General features: G+C 37.3%; 1 protein-coding gene across 4 annotated transcripts in view; it reads left to right on the top strand.

The window, feature by feature from the left end:
- Positions 1–369: 369 nt before the first annotated feature.
- The window catches only part of SLC12A7 (solute carrier family 12 member 7), a 108867-nt gene continuing 93325 nt past the window's right edge, over positions 370–15911 (top strand). For 2 of the 4 annotated variants that reach the window (XM_058175232.1, XM_058175229.1), the window contains exon 1: positions 370–685. In XM_058175232.1, coding sequence (XP_058031215.1) covers positions 487–685 — 199 coding nt within the window. In that variant the 5' untranslated portion in view covers positions 370–486. The remainder of the gene's footprint in view (positions 686–15911) is intronic. The other 2 variants (XM_058175231.1, XM_058175233.1) reach the window with 2 other exon arrangements.

The raw sequence follows: 15911 nt of genomic DNA, 5'->3' as shown, positions 1-15911 counted from the left end.
TTGAACTGTAACATTCAGGACAAATACTTTGAAACACCCCCAAATCAAGTGCTTTAAGGCTTGTATGGGAAACCAGTGGCATACTGAAAAATATTGAGTACGCCTGTGTTTCTCAGAAGCGTATAGAGGCCAACACAGCAGATTGAAAGAAAAGATGCACAGACGTTGCCGGTAACCAATATGAAGAGAAAGGCGCTTCGCTCTCTTCCCGCTTTTTCATTTTGGAGAAACGGCCCTTTCGTGCGAGCCGCCTCTTGCCTGGCTGATAGCAAAAGAGGGCGGCAAACAAGGTTTGTTGCCCGGGCAGCCGCTCTTAGGGGCGGAGAGGAGAGGCGGAGAAAAGGGAAGAAAGAGCCGCCCTCGCTGCTCTTCCTGCCACAACTACCCGGGAGGGGGCAGGCGGCGGGTTGTGGTTGTGCGAGGCGACTCTGGATCTGTCCAAGAGACTTAGCCACAGGCTAGCGCTCCGGTAAAAAGAGCGCTGCCATGCCTACCAACTTCACGGTAGTGCCGGTGGAGGCGCCCGCTGGCGGCAACGAGGCCCCGAGTGCCCAAGGGGTAGTGCAGCAGCCGGAGCCTTTAGACGAACCAGCCAATGAGAATAGTAAAAGCCAGGGCTGCGCTGTTGCCCACGACCGGCAACCAAAACGAAGTGAGAGTGGCAGCGTGGAGCGCGGGAGCCAAGGTGAGTGGCCGAGTCTCCGGCTGGGATGAGAACCGAGGAGCACGTGAGTCACAAAGAGTTGCCCGGGAAGAAAGGGAAGGGTGGGGCGCGCGTGTGCTGAGGTTAAGTCCCTTCTGTCCGGGCGTCTATTTGTGTGAGTAGGGGGGGGGGGGGGGGATAGGGGGCGGGGGAAGAGATAAATTTCAGCTCCATTCCCTCCCCCTCTCCTCCTGACGTGTGGATTTTTTGAGATGGTGCCTGGTTGGAGGAAGCCCGGCTTAGGTTTTTTTGTTTTTTTTGCAGCAAGCATGCAAGTTTGGGGCAACTCTCCCCCTAACCCCAATGCAGAAACATATAAGGTTGTGCGGAGGCAACCTGTGAAGTCGTTTTGGCTGATTGACGGAGCTGTATGAAGAAGTGATTTTTTGTAGGGTTGGGACTTTGCTGTTTGTTCTTGGCAGCAGGTCTCACAGGTGGCCTTTCCTGGCAACGGATGAAAACAAGGAGGAGTTAATTTAGGCATTCTCGGTCATCAAAGATGGGCATTTTTTTTCACTATGGGAAATTTACTAGAACAGACCTGCGTGATGTATTTTCTTTGTGAAGTTAATTCTCATTCGGCTCAAATCAAATTACTCCGAAATAGCCATGCATCAGATTATTTCTTAAGAAAATTATATGTGTAAGGAAGGAAGAAAGGAACTTTTTTCAGGAAAGAAAAAAACACTACACAAACGATTTAAATTGCAGATAGGATTTAATATGACTGATTGTTATTCCGTTGTAATTAAAAAATTAGCACATCAAGAAAAAACATCTAGGTGAATTTTGTCTCCAATTAATGTAAACATTGAAAAGTGAGATTCCTTAATTTTAGCATATCATGGACCCAGTTGTGCCTAGTTCAACATTCTTTGCTATAAATCAGTTATAAGGCATATTGTATAAATCATTGATGAACGATTGGATAAACTTTATACCCATTTACTGTAAAAGGGTTCTAGATTCACTAATAAAGGGGAAGTGAATGGCATACAGGAGGATAAATGTAAAAGTAATTTTAAAAGTTCCTTTGCTTTTCCTCTAGGGGGAAAAGCAGGAGAGAGAAAAATACTACAATAGAAAATAGGGCTGCATATGAATTAGTTTAAATCTGGGGCTTTAGCTTTGGTTTGTAATAATAGTAGAATGATAATATAATAAAAATACAGGGCTCTCTTTGTGCTATATGTTACAGACAGCTAATCCTATTTCATCAGATTGAAAAAATACTTCACTAGTAATTTGCATCATAATATATACTGTACTTCAAATGTATATTAATAATGTGAGCCTGTCATCTGGCTGGTCCTTTGTTAGGTTGGTACTGTACCTAGGAGACACCTTAAGTCATAGAAGGAAAGGGATAGTGTCTGGATATTATATTTTAGGAAATAATTTCTAGAGGAGTAATTATGTTTCAGCATAGAAAGTAAAGTAAGTGACACTTTTAAGTATTGATATTTTCATAATGGCATATGCTTTTGTGAATACATAATTTTCATTTTATAAGATGTATGAAGTATTATCCAAGAATAGTTTGTACGTGTGTGTGTGTTTCAATCAGAAGGAAATTTAAGCTGTAAATAAGTTAGATCAGAGAGAAAACCTATGGAATATTCAGATAGGCCTGTTTTTAAATAATGACTATTCACAAGCGTTCATTGAGAATAACTTGTATGTTCTTGTTTTAACTACTTATCTAGTGTGACAGAAATCCATTGTCAGGTATTTTGTAATTTATATCGTGTAAGAACTACTACTGTTGTAATTGCAAATGGTAAACATTATAAACTATTTTAAATTTGTTGGCAGGAAGTATGAAAGGTAGAAGGAAGCATGAAAGTATATGTCTAAGAACATTCAGAATTCTGTTGATAAGAATGATTGTCCATGTAAGAAAGCAGTTCACAAAATATAGAATCTTAGGTCATAGCTGAATGTCTAGTAAAAGTAAAATCGATAGGCAACTTATGCTATGAAAATTATCTGATTATATTAGTTTTCAGCAGGGACTGATAGATGCTTAATGCTTTATGTAAAAGTACCTGGAGATAGTGGAGAGAAGGTAATGAAGATGACCATAATCACGCAAAACGTATCCTATAAAGAAAGGAGAATGCTAAGACAGAACATCAGATCATTCTTGAAATCTTTGGAGGGCTAAATGGATACGGTAATTACAAAATTAAGAGAACCTTCATGACCAGTAGAATAAATTTGAGAGTAGAAATCAGATTTGTAGTGGTTGCCTCCACCCACCCTTTTTGGAGGTTTTTAAGAATGGGTTAGTTGTTTGTGGCTTTTAAGTATTTGATAGTATTCTGGTGCACTGAATTGTTGCTTTTGCATTCTAAGATCTACATAATTATAGTGGTTGGTTTCTTTTCTTTCTGGTATTCTTTTTTTTAAAAGAACTTCAGTACAGAATACAACAATTTGCAACTTTTTTTGTTGTTAACAAATTGAAGAAATGCACTCTGGTTAAAGAACAAACAAATTTAATCTACCATATTAATTAAAAAAGTTTTTCCAACATAGGATCAAATCTGTTGCTTGAAATTGTGTTTTTGTAGTTAGGAATGTAGGGCTAAATAAACAGCTTAAAAGTACTATAGAAACTTATGTAGATCACATATTGATCCAAGATAAAGCTGGGGTTGAAATCCAGATAATTTCAGGACCACATTGACAGATATATACAGGAGCCTTCCAGACAGGGATATATACAGGTAACTGTAATGGAGCCTGCCCAATATGATCGAAAGTTGTCACAGTTGTAAAATTAATTGATCATGTAACTGATCTGATTTTACCATGATTTTTGCCACAGTCATTAAGTGAACACTGTTATCATTAAGCAAAGCCATTGTTCACTGTCACAATTCTGCCAAAAATTATAAGTGCCAGTTTTCAGCAAAACTTTGTAAAACCATATTACTGGTCATGGTGTGGTCATATGACCAGAAATATGGCTGTGTTGATGAGTATCTGAAATGTCATGTGACTGCTGGGGTGCCTAAATATCAGAAATTTGGATCATAAGCCCTCTTTTTCAGGTAGGTCATAACTTTGAATAGCTGCTAAGCAGATGGTTGTAAGTCAAGGGCTACCTATCTCTTCCTGAGACTGTACTACTTCAGAATGCAAGTGGATGATTGGATGTTTAAAGCCTCTTTTTAGAGCATCTTAAATTATGTGTCAGCAGTAAGAATTCTTACAGAGCTTTCTATTCTGTTCAGGAGGTAACTTTTTAAGTCGTGTTGTTTTACTACAGAGAAGATTCTATAATAGAATCTTCTATCTGCGATTCAAGTGACACAGTCCTAGAAAAATTCCACAAATTATTGCTTTATATTTACTATTTACATTTACATAAAAATGAAAAGTTCAGAAGCACAAGAACACATTTGGTAAAGTTTTCAAAGACAGGAAAACAAAATACGTGAGAATTCACATTGAGGCCAGTGGTGAAATCTACACTTTTTTTTGCCACCAGTTCTGTGGGCATGGCTTGGTGGTGGTCATGTGACTGGGTGGGCATGGCCAACTTTTTTTTTACTTTTTAAAGCATTTTTAACTAGTAAAAATGCTTTAAAAAGTAAAAAAAAGGTTCCGATGATCAGCACCTGACCAGCCTGACCCCCCTCACCAAACCAGACCCAATGCCTCCTAGCCCCAAAGATTGCCCGCCTTCCCACCTCGGCCATCTAGTCCTTCAAATGACAGGGTGGGGGGAATAGAAAAACAAAGCGCTCGGCTGTTCCCCCTTTTCACTCATCCTGAGCTTCCTGCTGCATTTTCATGCCTTGCTTCATGTGCCTGGGATCGTCGTCATCTTCTTCCTCCTCCTCTCTGTCTTCCAAATGGAAAAATGCCAGGAGCAAGCGCAAAAAGAAGTACACACTTGCTCCTGGCATTTTTCCATTTGGAGGAAGCACTCGGGTTGTGTGTGTGACTTTGCTCCTGGTCTTTCGCAGCAGCCTGTGCCTGACGTCCCATCCCCGGCTGACTGAACTGGAGTTGGGGAATTCACCCCTTCTGGCCTTGCCTGGGCTGGGTTGGGCTGGGCTGGGTTGGCCAAAGCTGCCTTCATATCATGGGCCTTGTGGATTGCGCAGTGGGCCGGCCGATTTCCACTGCTCTTAAAGGCCCCAGAGCGGATCTGGGTACTGCCATTAAGAGCCTGCTGGGGGCAACCACCGCATCACCTGTTGGGCCTCTGGGGCAAGTTAGTTAGGGATCTCTGGGGCGGCCGGAGCAGCTGAGGTGCTCGTTCCCTTCCCGGGGAGGCGTGGCAAGGCGCCTTTAAGTTGAGCGGCCGGGGACAGGACATCGGGCCTGGGCTGCTGCGAAAGACCAGGAGCAAAATCACACACACACATGTACAAAACCCACATGCACAGCAGTACTGGTGAGGTTTTTAGCGAACAGTGCAAGAAGCCAGACTTACCGTCACAGGTACGAAAGCTTCCTCCAAATGGAAAAAAGCCAGGAGCAAACACGTGCTTCTTTTCTCTCACAGGGTCTGCTCAGCCGGAGAGGGGGGAGGGGGCGCCCAACACGGAGCTCTGCCATGGTTCCTCTCATCTTAAAGGCACCTTACCTCCTGCCCCTGTCGGGTACCCCCTCCCCCCTTCCCGGCTGAGCAGCCCCATACATAGAACATCAAAACAGGTTACTTCATGGTTAAAACCAGGAAGTAATGACATCTGGGCGGGTGGGCAGAGCCTCACGCTGCCACCGCTACCGGTTCTCCTGAACCAGTAGCATTTTACCCCTGATTGGGGCCCATTCAGCAACAATGGAATCCATCAATTAGATCTTTAGCACTAAACACAAATTTTACTTAAACTGAAACTAGAAAAAGCATTTCCCCCCAATCTTGTTAGCCATTACCTCTTAGAATCTTAATACGTTTCCTTTATAGCAAAACTGTGATTAGGCAGACACGGATTTAAAAGTGTTACAATCATTTCAAAAGTGAAAATTGTGTCAAAATTGCTCATAGAGGAAAAGCAGTGTGTGACAATGGATAATCAACTGTATCCCAAATCCAGCACTTTTCTTTCAACTGTGCTTGTTGCTGGAACTTGAGGAAGAAGGCATAAAAGAAAACAGACAATTAGATTAAAATGTAAGAGTAGGGAATCTATATATATGATTTTTACCTGTATACTCTTTGTTTCAAAAATTGAATTTATGGGGATATCTCTGAGCTTAACTCTTGCACAATATCACAAATGTTAATTGGAAATTGCAAATATGAAGGACTGATTCTGAAATGTTTGCATTAAGAACAATAAATTATTCAGCAATTTCATTCACTATTTGTTTTGTTCAGCTACTCCTTTGTTTCATATCACTTCCTTCCTTGTTCTCCTTACTCTGTTTTTCTTTTCCCAACCTTTCTTTCTTTCCTGTTTTTATCTCTGGGATTTCCTCCCTGTGGTAATTCCTAATTTATAGATTATAATAACATCCATTTGTTTTCTCCTTTCTTATATCTTTATCAGTTCTGGAAGCTGAGTTAAAAGTTTAATTCAAGTACTATAACCTTCATATATTTTATGATAAATTAGTCTCAATAAAATACTGTCTAACTTTGAATTCCATTAAAAATCATTTATCTTGTTATCTGTCTTTTGGTTTAATTATATTTGGCTTCATAGAGATTGTTTCACTTAAAAATTTAAAGATACTTCAGGTCTGAATAGTTTCTGAGAATGATACAAATTGTATAAAGCAAAACGGTTGTGACTTGTAGGTCCATGTTTACTGTAAGAAATGTATGGCAATAGGAAGAACAAGTTGCAGACTCTACCGAACAATATTTCTAGGTGACAAAAATATTCAACATTAGCAAGAATGTGTGAAACTATATTTTTTCCCTCTTGAATTCCCAAACCTTCTTTTACAATTCTTAACATGTCCATTTAAGTCTTGGGCTCATGTGAAAAATAATTTCAGTGCACAGGTATGTTGAGTGGTTTATATTTTAGAATACATGCAGAAAAAGTGTAATACATATATCAGGCAGTGGTAGAAAGAAAAATTAATGGGACATTTGTGGCAAAACTGAGAGATACACATAGACTGAGTTGGAAAGAAGAGTATGTTTTAATTTCTATGAATAACTTCATTTATGACAGAGCAATCCAAAGTTCTCTTCTCAGACTTTGAAGCAGTTTAAAACAAAAATTCAACTTCCAAGAAATTGTGCTGGTGGCAGTACAGAAAGGCGGTGAGGAGAAAGAAGAAAAGTTATTTTCTCCTATGATTTTTAGCTTTAAAAAAACAATTTCCCCTTCCACTGCAATCAATTGGCTTGTCTAAATTTCCTTAGGAGTTTGGAGAAGGGCAGGAATTACAATTCTCTGCCCTAACACTGCAAATCAATCTATTTGCATTGTTAAGTTGCACTCCCTGGGGTGGTATTACATGTGTTGGGATGAAGCTGTTATATAAAATAGTTGGAAATTGCTTGTAAATAATGCGGGTAAGTAGGAACATTTTCAAGGATAGGCTGTAGAGTATTTGATTTCCTGAGTAAATACATTGAAGTAATGCTCATGGATTTTAGGAGGGGGTGATGAAGCAGGTTAGACATGAATATAAGTATAGCTTTATTTGGTCAGATCAGTGATCCAACTTTTCATAGAATCATAGAGTTTACAAGGTTTCTTTAGACCTCGGATCCAAATTGCTGATCAGCGCAGGATTCCAAATTAAAGCGTCTCTGATAATAATATCCCTTTCCAATTCTTTTTTTATTAGTAAGACATTCAGATCATCTGAGCATGGGGGTCCTGTTATTTCTAATATCTAGTCATTGATAAACCTGTAATCTAGGAATATGAAGGCCTCATTTTAAAGCTACCTAGGCCTACAATCATCATAACACCCTATGGAAGAAAATGTCATGAATTTATGGTATGCATATGAAATGCTGCCTCCAATTTTTTTCCCTTGAAAATATATTGTTTAGATATTTTCCCCTTCCACCTTTGTTTAGGTTATGCATAACTTAAATTATATTCCTTCTTGGAGGGTTCTTAACACAAAATGCAGAGTAAGCTGTAACTTAAAATTATTTGTTACCTAACAACTTGAAACATATTTGTTACCTATTAATTTTAGGCATACATAGTTCACTGGTTTTCTTATCAGTTGTTCCTCTTTCTGTCTGCTGCTATATTTTTTAGTACTTGTAGTATGAATCATATTTATTTATTTATTTAATTTTGTCATAACAATATACACAAGCATAACACAAAAAGATTATATAATATATAAACATATATATGAGGAGAAACAAGGAAGTATAAGCATATATATATATATATATATATAGGGAAAGAAACAATAGGACAGGAACGGTAGGCACGTTTGTGCTCTTATGCACGCATTATGTGTATATTTACTAATTACACTGTTCTACATTTTTTATAAATGTAATCAAATTTTTCTGACAGTTTTTTTTGCAACAGTGAATTTTATTGGTGAACATATATTAATTGCTGTTCATTAATTAATGAAAATGTTCTTTGTGTATAAAATACTTCATATACAGGCAAAGCAAAGATAGAACATTCTGTTCAAGGCTTTCCCTGGTATCCTAATTTTTCATGTCTTGTGAATGGTTTATGTAGAGAAAAATGAAATTGTTTGATCATCTACTATGCAGTTATTTCATATGGGAATGAAATGTAATCAGTTACATGAGGGCTACATGCAGTCTAATTATGTGACACATGCTTAGTTACTTATTTGAAGACAAAATAAGTTATCATGATTTAACAGAAGAAATGGCTGTCACAAAAAGGATAAATATATACAGGTGGTCCTCAACTTACAACTGTATTTGTTCAAAGTTACAGCTGCCTTGGAAAATGTGATTTGTAACCTATCCTTGCACTTAACATTTGTCACACCATCCCCATGGTCATGTGATTGCAATTTGGGCACTTAGCAACTGGCCTGCATTTATTACTGGTTGCAGGATTTTGCAGTAACATGATTGCAACAGTCTGGGCCAGTTTCAAACAAGAAACATCACTTGAAGAATCTGGAATCACTTAACGACCACAGTAAAAATGGTCATAAAATTGGCCCTGGTCACATATTGGCTCACTTTACAACCTTATTGACTTATGATGAAAATTTTGGGCTCTGTTGTGGTTGTAAATCAAGGACTACATATAAAACTACCTTCTTTTTATTAGTAAGACATTCAGATCATCTGAGCATGGGGTCCTGTTATTTCTAATATCTAGTCATTGATAAACCTGTAATCTAGGAATATGAAGGCCTCATTTTAAAGCTACCTAGGCCTACAATCATCATAACACCCTATGGAAGAAAATGTCATGAATTTATGGTATGCATATGAAATGCTGCCTCCAATTTTTCCCTTGAAAATATATATATATGAGGAAATATATATATATATTCTCTCTCTATATATATATATATATAGGGAAAGAAACAATAGGACAGGAACGGTAGGCACGTTTGTGCTCTTATGCACGCATTATGTGTATATTTACTAATTACACTGTTCTACATTTTTTATAAATGTAATCAAATTTTTCTGACAGTTTTTTTTGCAACAGTGAATTTTATTGGTGAGCATATATTAATTGCTGTTCATTAATTAATGAAAATGTTCTTTGTGTATAAAATACTTCATATACAGGCAAAGCAAAGATAGAATATTCTGTTCAAGGCTTTCCCTGGTATCCTAATTTTTCATGTCCTGTGAATGGTTTATGTAGAGAAAAATGAAATTGTGTGATCATCTACTATGCAGTTATTTCATATGGGAATGAAATGTAATCAGTTACATGAGGGCTACATGCAGTCTAATTATGTGACACATGCTTAGTTACTTATTTGAAGACAAAATAAGTTATCATGATTTAACAGAAGAAATGGCTGTCACAAAAAGGATAAATATATACAGGTGGTCCTCAACTTACAACTGTATTTGTTCAAAGTTACAGCTGCCTTGGAAAATGTGATTTGTAACCTATCCTTGCACTTAACATTTGTCACACCATCCCCATGGTCATGTGATTGCAATTTGGGCACTTAGCAACTGGCCTGCATTTATTACTGGTTGCAGGATTTTGCAGTAACATGATTGCAACAGTCTGGGCCAGTTTCAAACAAGAAACATCACTTGAAGAATCTGGAATCACTTAACGACCACAGTAAAAATGGTCATAAAATTGGCCCTGGTCACATATTGGCTCACTTTACAACCTTATTGACTTATGATGAAAATTTTGGGCTCTGTTGTGGCTGTAAATCAAGGACTACATATAAAACTACCTTCTTTTTATTTTTTATATTGTAAATATTATTTATTTATTTATTTATTTATTTATTTATTTATTTATTTATTTATTTATTTATTTATTTATTTATTTTTGTTTTTTAAAATATTGTAAATATTTTTTACTACCTGTAAAAAATATTTACAGATCCCTCACATCCTGGACATAAACTGTTTCAACTCCTACAGAGCCCTGCACACCAGAACAACTAGACACAAGAACAGTTTTTTCCCGAAGGCCATCACTCTGCTAAACAAATAATTCCCTCAACACTGTCAAACTATTTACTAAATCTGCACTACTATTAATCTTCTCATCGTTCCCATTACCAATCTCTTTCCACTTATGACTGTATGACTGTAACTTTGTTGCTGGTAATCCTTATGATTTATATTGATATATTGACCATCATTTGTGTTGTAAATGTTGTACCTTGATGAAGGTATATTTCTTTTATGTACACTGAGAGCATATGCACCAAGACAAATTCCTTGTGTGTCCAATCACGTTTGGCCAATAAAAAAATCTATTCTATTCTATTTTATTCTATTCTATTCTATTTTATTCTATTCTCCAATTTGGAATTACTTTTCAAATGAAAATAGACTCTTTGGATTTCAGATTTACACTTAAGTGCTGAGATGCATTTTTTACTTCAGTTTTCTTACTGCTGTTTTGTTCCAGCATGGTATGGTAACCTGAAAAGTTAAACTTTCGCTATTACGTTTCACATCACAGAGAGACTCATTGCTCACAAATTCCTAGTTGGCCAAGGAAAACAAGCATATGCACGTGTTTTTTATAGACACTCCTTGTATCCCCCCAATGAAAGATGAATGCTGAGGTTCATTTCCTCATAAAAGTTTTAAAAATATTTGGATAATTACTTTATGCATGGCTGTTGTAATTTACTCTACATAAGGTAAAGGTTTACCTCACCTGTATGTGCTAGTCGTTCCCGACTCTAGGGGGTGGTGCTCATCTCTGTTTCAAAGCCAAAGAGCCAGTGCTGTCTGAAGACGTCTCCGTGGTCATGTGGCCGGCATGACTAAACTCCAAAGGCGCATGGAATACTGTTAGCTTCCCACCAAAGATGGTCCCTATTTTTCTACTTGCATTTTTTACGTGCTTTCGAACTTCTAGGTTGGCAGAAGCTGGGGCAAGTAACGGGAGCTCACCCTGTTACGCGACACTAGGGATAAACTCTACATAAAGCTGCCCTTAAAAACTATTTGAAAAATGCAATTGGTCCAGAACGCAGGAACATAGGTAATTATGAGCCTGTTATATCATGCCTGTATAACAGCTTTGCTGTATGGTGTGCACTGGTTACTAGTACGCTTCCAAGTGCAAGCAGTTTATAATTTTCACCTATAGGTTTTCACCCTTTGGGCCTAGGGGCTGGTTATCTTCCATTGTTTCAGTGGAACAGAATAGCCACAGTTCAGGATTTAACTGTGGGGTTCTTGGGGTTGTCAAAGTTGGTGGTGTTTTGCAGACATTTCATTGCCCAACTAGGAAATACCTCACACTGTTACCTAGTTAGGTCATAATTATGTCTGCAAGCAAACTACTGAGCTCAGAGAGCATCAAGAACTGTCTTATCTTCTATGGCTTCTGCTTGGTTGGTACAATGAATGAGAAAAGGTTCTAGACCCCTTCCATTAATTAATGCCATCTGAAGAAACCTAGATCCTGCTTTATCTGTTACAGCACCTGCCTTTTGGAATAGCATTCCCTTTAAATTACCCCAACCCCAATTTGGTTGAGATTTTATGCAAACTTAATACCGTGGTCAGAGCAAAAACTTAAAAAATGATTGCATGGAACAATTCTCTCTTTTAGTCAAAACTGATACCATTCTATAGTACAAGGTATCAGGCAGGCATGTCTACCTAAGAAAAAGTTTGAAGAAGAGGGTGAGCTCAATGGCAGTCCATTTATAGCCATCCTAGTAATTATAGAGATTTTTTTTAAGTTATTAAGGACTCAAGGGTGACCTTTCCAACTAAAACTGTGAAGTTACTCCACTCTCAACTCTTCCCATTGCATTGTTGATTGCAGGATCATGATGAAGTATGTTGATGATACTCAGCTCTATAGCTTCTTATGACTATAACTTTGTTGTTTGTATCTTACGATTTATGTTGATTGCTTTTATTAGTGTCTTATTATGATTTATGTTGATTGATTATTTAGTATCCTATGATTATCGCCGGATATTGTATCGTATGATTTATGATGATTGTATTTTATGATTATGATCATGATTTATCACTTGTGGCTGAATCATTGCGGTTATTAAGTTAGTAACATTTTTGTTAAGTGAATCTAGCTTCCCCATTGACTTTGCTTGTCAGAAGGTCGCAAAAGATGATCACTGGACCCAGGGACACTGCAACCATCATAAAAAACATGCCAGTTGCTAAGCGTCTGAATTTTGATCACATGACCATATGGCAATGGTCCAAAAGACGTAAGTGTGAAAAACTGTCATAAGTCACTTTTTTCAGTGCCCTTGTAATTTCGAATGGTCACTAAACAAATGGTTGTAAGTCGAGGACTACCTACATCCAGAAACATTTTCTCTTTTTTATACTCCATTTCCAGATGAAATGGTACCTGTGCAAAAAGTAGTTCACCTTAGCACATGTGTGAATACTAATCTTCTAAATACGTCTCTGTCTTTTGGACTGTGCCAGGAAGCTTGCAAAATTCTGGCTGCTTTTGTTGCAGCAAGAGTCTTTGTTTCTTCTTCTGCCTTTTCCTATAACTAAACCTTAAATAAAGTGACTCACTTGTTGACTTCCCTCATTTAACCTGATGCTCAATTAACTCCAGTTAGCAGTTGGTGTTTTTTTACTCTACCACTGTAATTAGTAAAGTTAGTAACATAGTTCTTAAGTGAATCTGGTTTCCCCATTGAGTTTGCTTGTCAGAAGAGTACAAAAGATGATCCCATGATCCTGGGACACAGCTACCATCAGAAAAAATGAATCAGTGGCTAATCCTCTGAATTTTGATCATGTGACCATGGGGATGTTGCAATGGTCATAATGTGAAAAAGTCATTTTTCTCAGTGCCATTGTAACTAAATGGTGACTAAATGAACTGTCATAAGTCAAGGACTACTTGTACTTTGAATCTGTAGAAGAAAAGTATGGGTTCAGTGTTTCTCCTTATTTGAAAAGGATCTCTGTCTTTCTACTTAAAAAAAAAATACACTTAACATAGTTAAAATTAAAACTGACAAGATTTTGACTATTCCATGTGAGATTGTAAATGTGTTTAGAATGTTCTGTTCTGGTTTATGTAATTCTTATTAAATCGGTCCTTTTGAGTTAAAGGATTTTTTTTTCTTTTGGTGTACTTTATGTTTATTATCTTTGGCTCAACAGTAGCCTTTAAAATCAGCCAGTTACAGAGGAGATAATAGTTCAAGTTATTCAAAATTTGGAATTATGTAATTTACCTGGAACAGAACAGAAGTGGAAATTTGAAATTATGAAATTTGCCTGGAACAGGCAAATTCTCTAGGGAATTTTATACTGAATTTTTGTTCGTTTAGTAGAATTTCTTCCACTTCTTAAGAGGCTCTTTAAAGAATATTTTGGAAAGTAGCAAAGTAAGAGAAACTTTGTAATATTGCAAAATAGCCATTTCCCATACACTAAATGAATTCAATCATCCTGCTACTTTGCTAAACAAAGAAGATAACCTTCTAACATATTGATGCAGTTGATCAACAGGTTTACAGTGCAGTGCACTCCAGATGAGTAATTGGTTTATGTGTCATGCTATATATAGGATATTTAATATATTAATATGGCCTCAGGATATGGTAGAATCTAATTGGTCTTTGCCTCTCTTTAATAATCTTGGGAGAAGGCAAAAGCAAACCACTTTTGTAATACTTTCAAATCAATATCATGGGTGTAGCCACCTTTGAGTTGACTTTCAGTTATTCAGAATTTGAAATTGTTATCTGCATGGAATAAGTGCATGGATTCTCAAGTGAATTTATACTTTCGTTTAGTACAATTTGTTCGACATCTTATTACACTTCTGAAATACTTTCAAATAGGTGTAGCCGTCAAGAGTTGAATCAACTTGCAGCTGCGCGGGTTATAGAGGGAGCTACGCGTAGCTCCCATGTAACACCGCTCCTGCGCAGACTGCACTGGCTGCCTGTGGCCTTCCGGGTGCACTTTAAGGTGTTGGTTATGACCTTTAAATCGCTCCATGGCTTAGGACCTGGGTACTTACGGGACCGCCTGCTGTTACCACACGCCTCCCACCGACCCGTACGCTCCCATAGAGAGGGACTTCTCAGGGTGCCGTCCGCCAAACAATGTCGGCTGGCGGGCCCCAGGAAGGGCCTTCTGTGAGGGCTCCACACTCTGGAACGAGCTTCCCCGGTTTACGCCAAATACCGACCTTGGACATTTCGTCGCAACTCAAGACTCATCTTTTATCCGCAAGGGCTGGCTTAAATTGGGATTTTAATGTTTAAATTTATTAATTTTAAACGGGGTTTTTTAGTATGGTAAATTTTAATCCTTGGGCTAATTTAAAATAAGTTTTTTAAATCGTATTTTAAACTTGTATATTGTATTGTCGGTTTTATTATGCCTGTACATCGCCCTGAGTCCTTCGGGAGAAGGCGGTATAAAAATCAAATAAAATAAATAAATAAAATAAATAAACTTGATACAAACATAATTCCCCCTCCTTTTTTACTATAATAATAACATATTAGTCCAGATGCATTGAAGATTTTGGACTGGTTTGTTTTTTTATTTCGGATTACATCTAACATTTGGAAGCAGTTTTATAGGAGCCGTGGTGGCACACTGGTTAGACTGCAGTATTGCAAGCTAACTGCATTCCAGTGCCAGGAGTTCGATCCTGACCAGTTCAAGATTGACTCAGTCTTCCATCCTTCCGAGGTCAGTAAAATGAGGACCCAGATTGTTGGGGGTAATACGCAGACTCTGTAAACGGCTTAGAGAAGGCTGTAAAGCACTGTGAAGCTGTACATAAATCTAAGAGCTATTGCTATGACAGACTGTTATAACCTGTCAATCTTATGTTAATAATTGTAATTCTTAAGATTTTGTTGCCAAAAAGATATTAATGGATGGTTTACTGTCACCCATAAATTGATCCATTGACTAGTCTTTCAGTTAGAATGATCAATGAGAATTCCAAGATCATATTAATCAATGTGAAACTCCATGCTTTTAATGTGTTTGGAAGGAATCCATTTTTACCTAATCATATAAAAGCCATATCACCCCTAGTTAAAATCTTTTAACTCCAGTATTTTAAATCTTATCAAGATTAAATATAATTTGAAAAATCAGGATTTTTTTAAACATGAGTTAATTATTCAAAATCTATCTCCTTTTGCAATGAATTTTCATTTTTTTATGTACCAGAACATTCCAGTTATACTTGCCAGTTGCATGAAACCTATCTTCTGATATTAAACAGATAAAGCAAATCCACAAAAATGAAAATCAATGTAGATTTCTTTATTAGTCATACTGGCTTGTATCAAAATGATGGTATTGCCTAAATTCTTATTTTAATCTCCTTCCCCCAATTATTTTTACTACCGTCAAAGGGTAAAAAAATGACAAAGCATTAAGTACCAAAATGGAATATTTGCATTGGAGTGTGTTGTGGATCAATCCCTCAAGTAAATTTTATTTTCATATATGTTAAAAAAGTGCAATTAAGAAATGTCCTTTGCTGTCATTTATTACCAATTTTTAAAAATCTACTTCTTGTCCTGAGTGTTTGTGGGTATGGGTAGATGGGGAATTTGGTTTACTTTATTAACTAGAAGAAACTGGTTTTAC

Source organism: Ahaetulla prasina, chromosome 3 (assembly GCF_028640845.1).
Source record: "Ahaetulla prasina isolate Xishuangbanna chromosome 3, ASM2864084v1, whole genome shotgun sequence".
Taxonomy (NCBI): Eukaryota; Metazoa; Chordata; class Lepidosauria; order Squamata; family Colubridae; genus Ahaetulla; species Ahaetulla prasina.
Note: the sequence above shows the minus strand (reverse complement) of the source record. Positions and strands in the feature narration are given on the sequence as shown.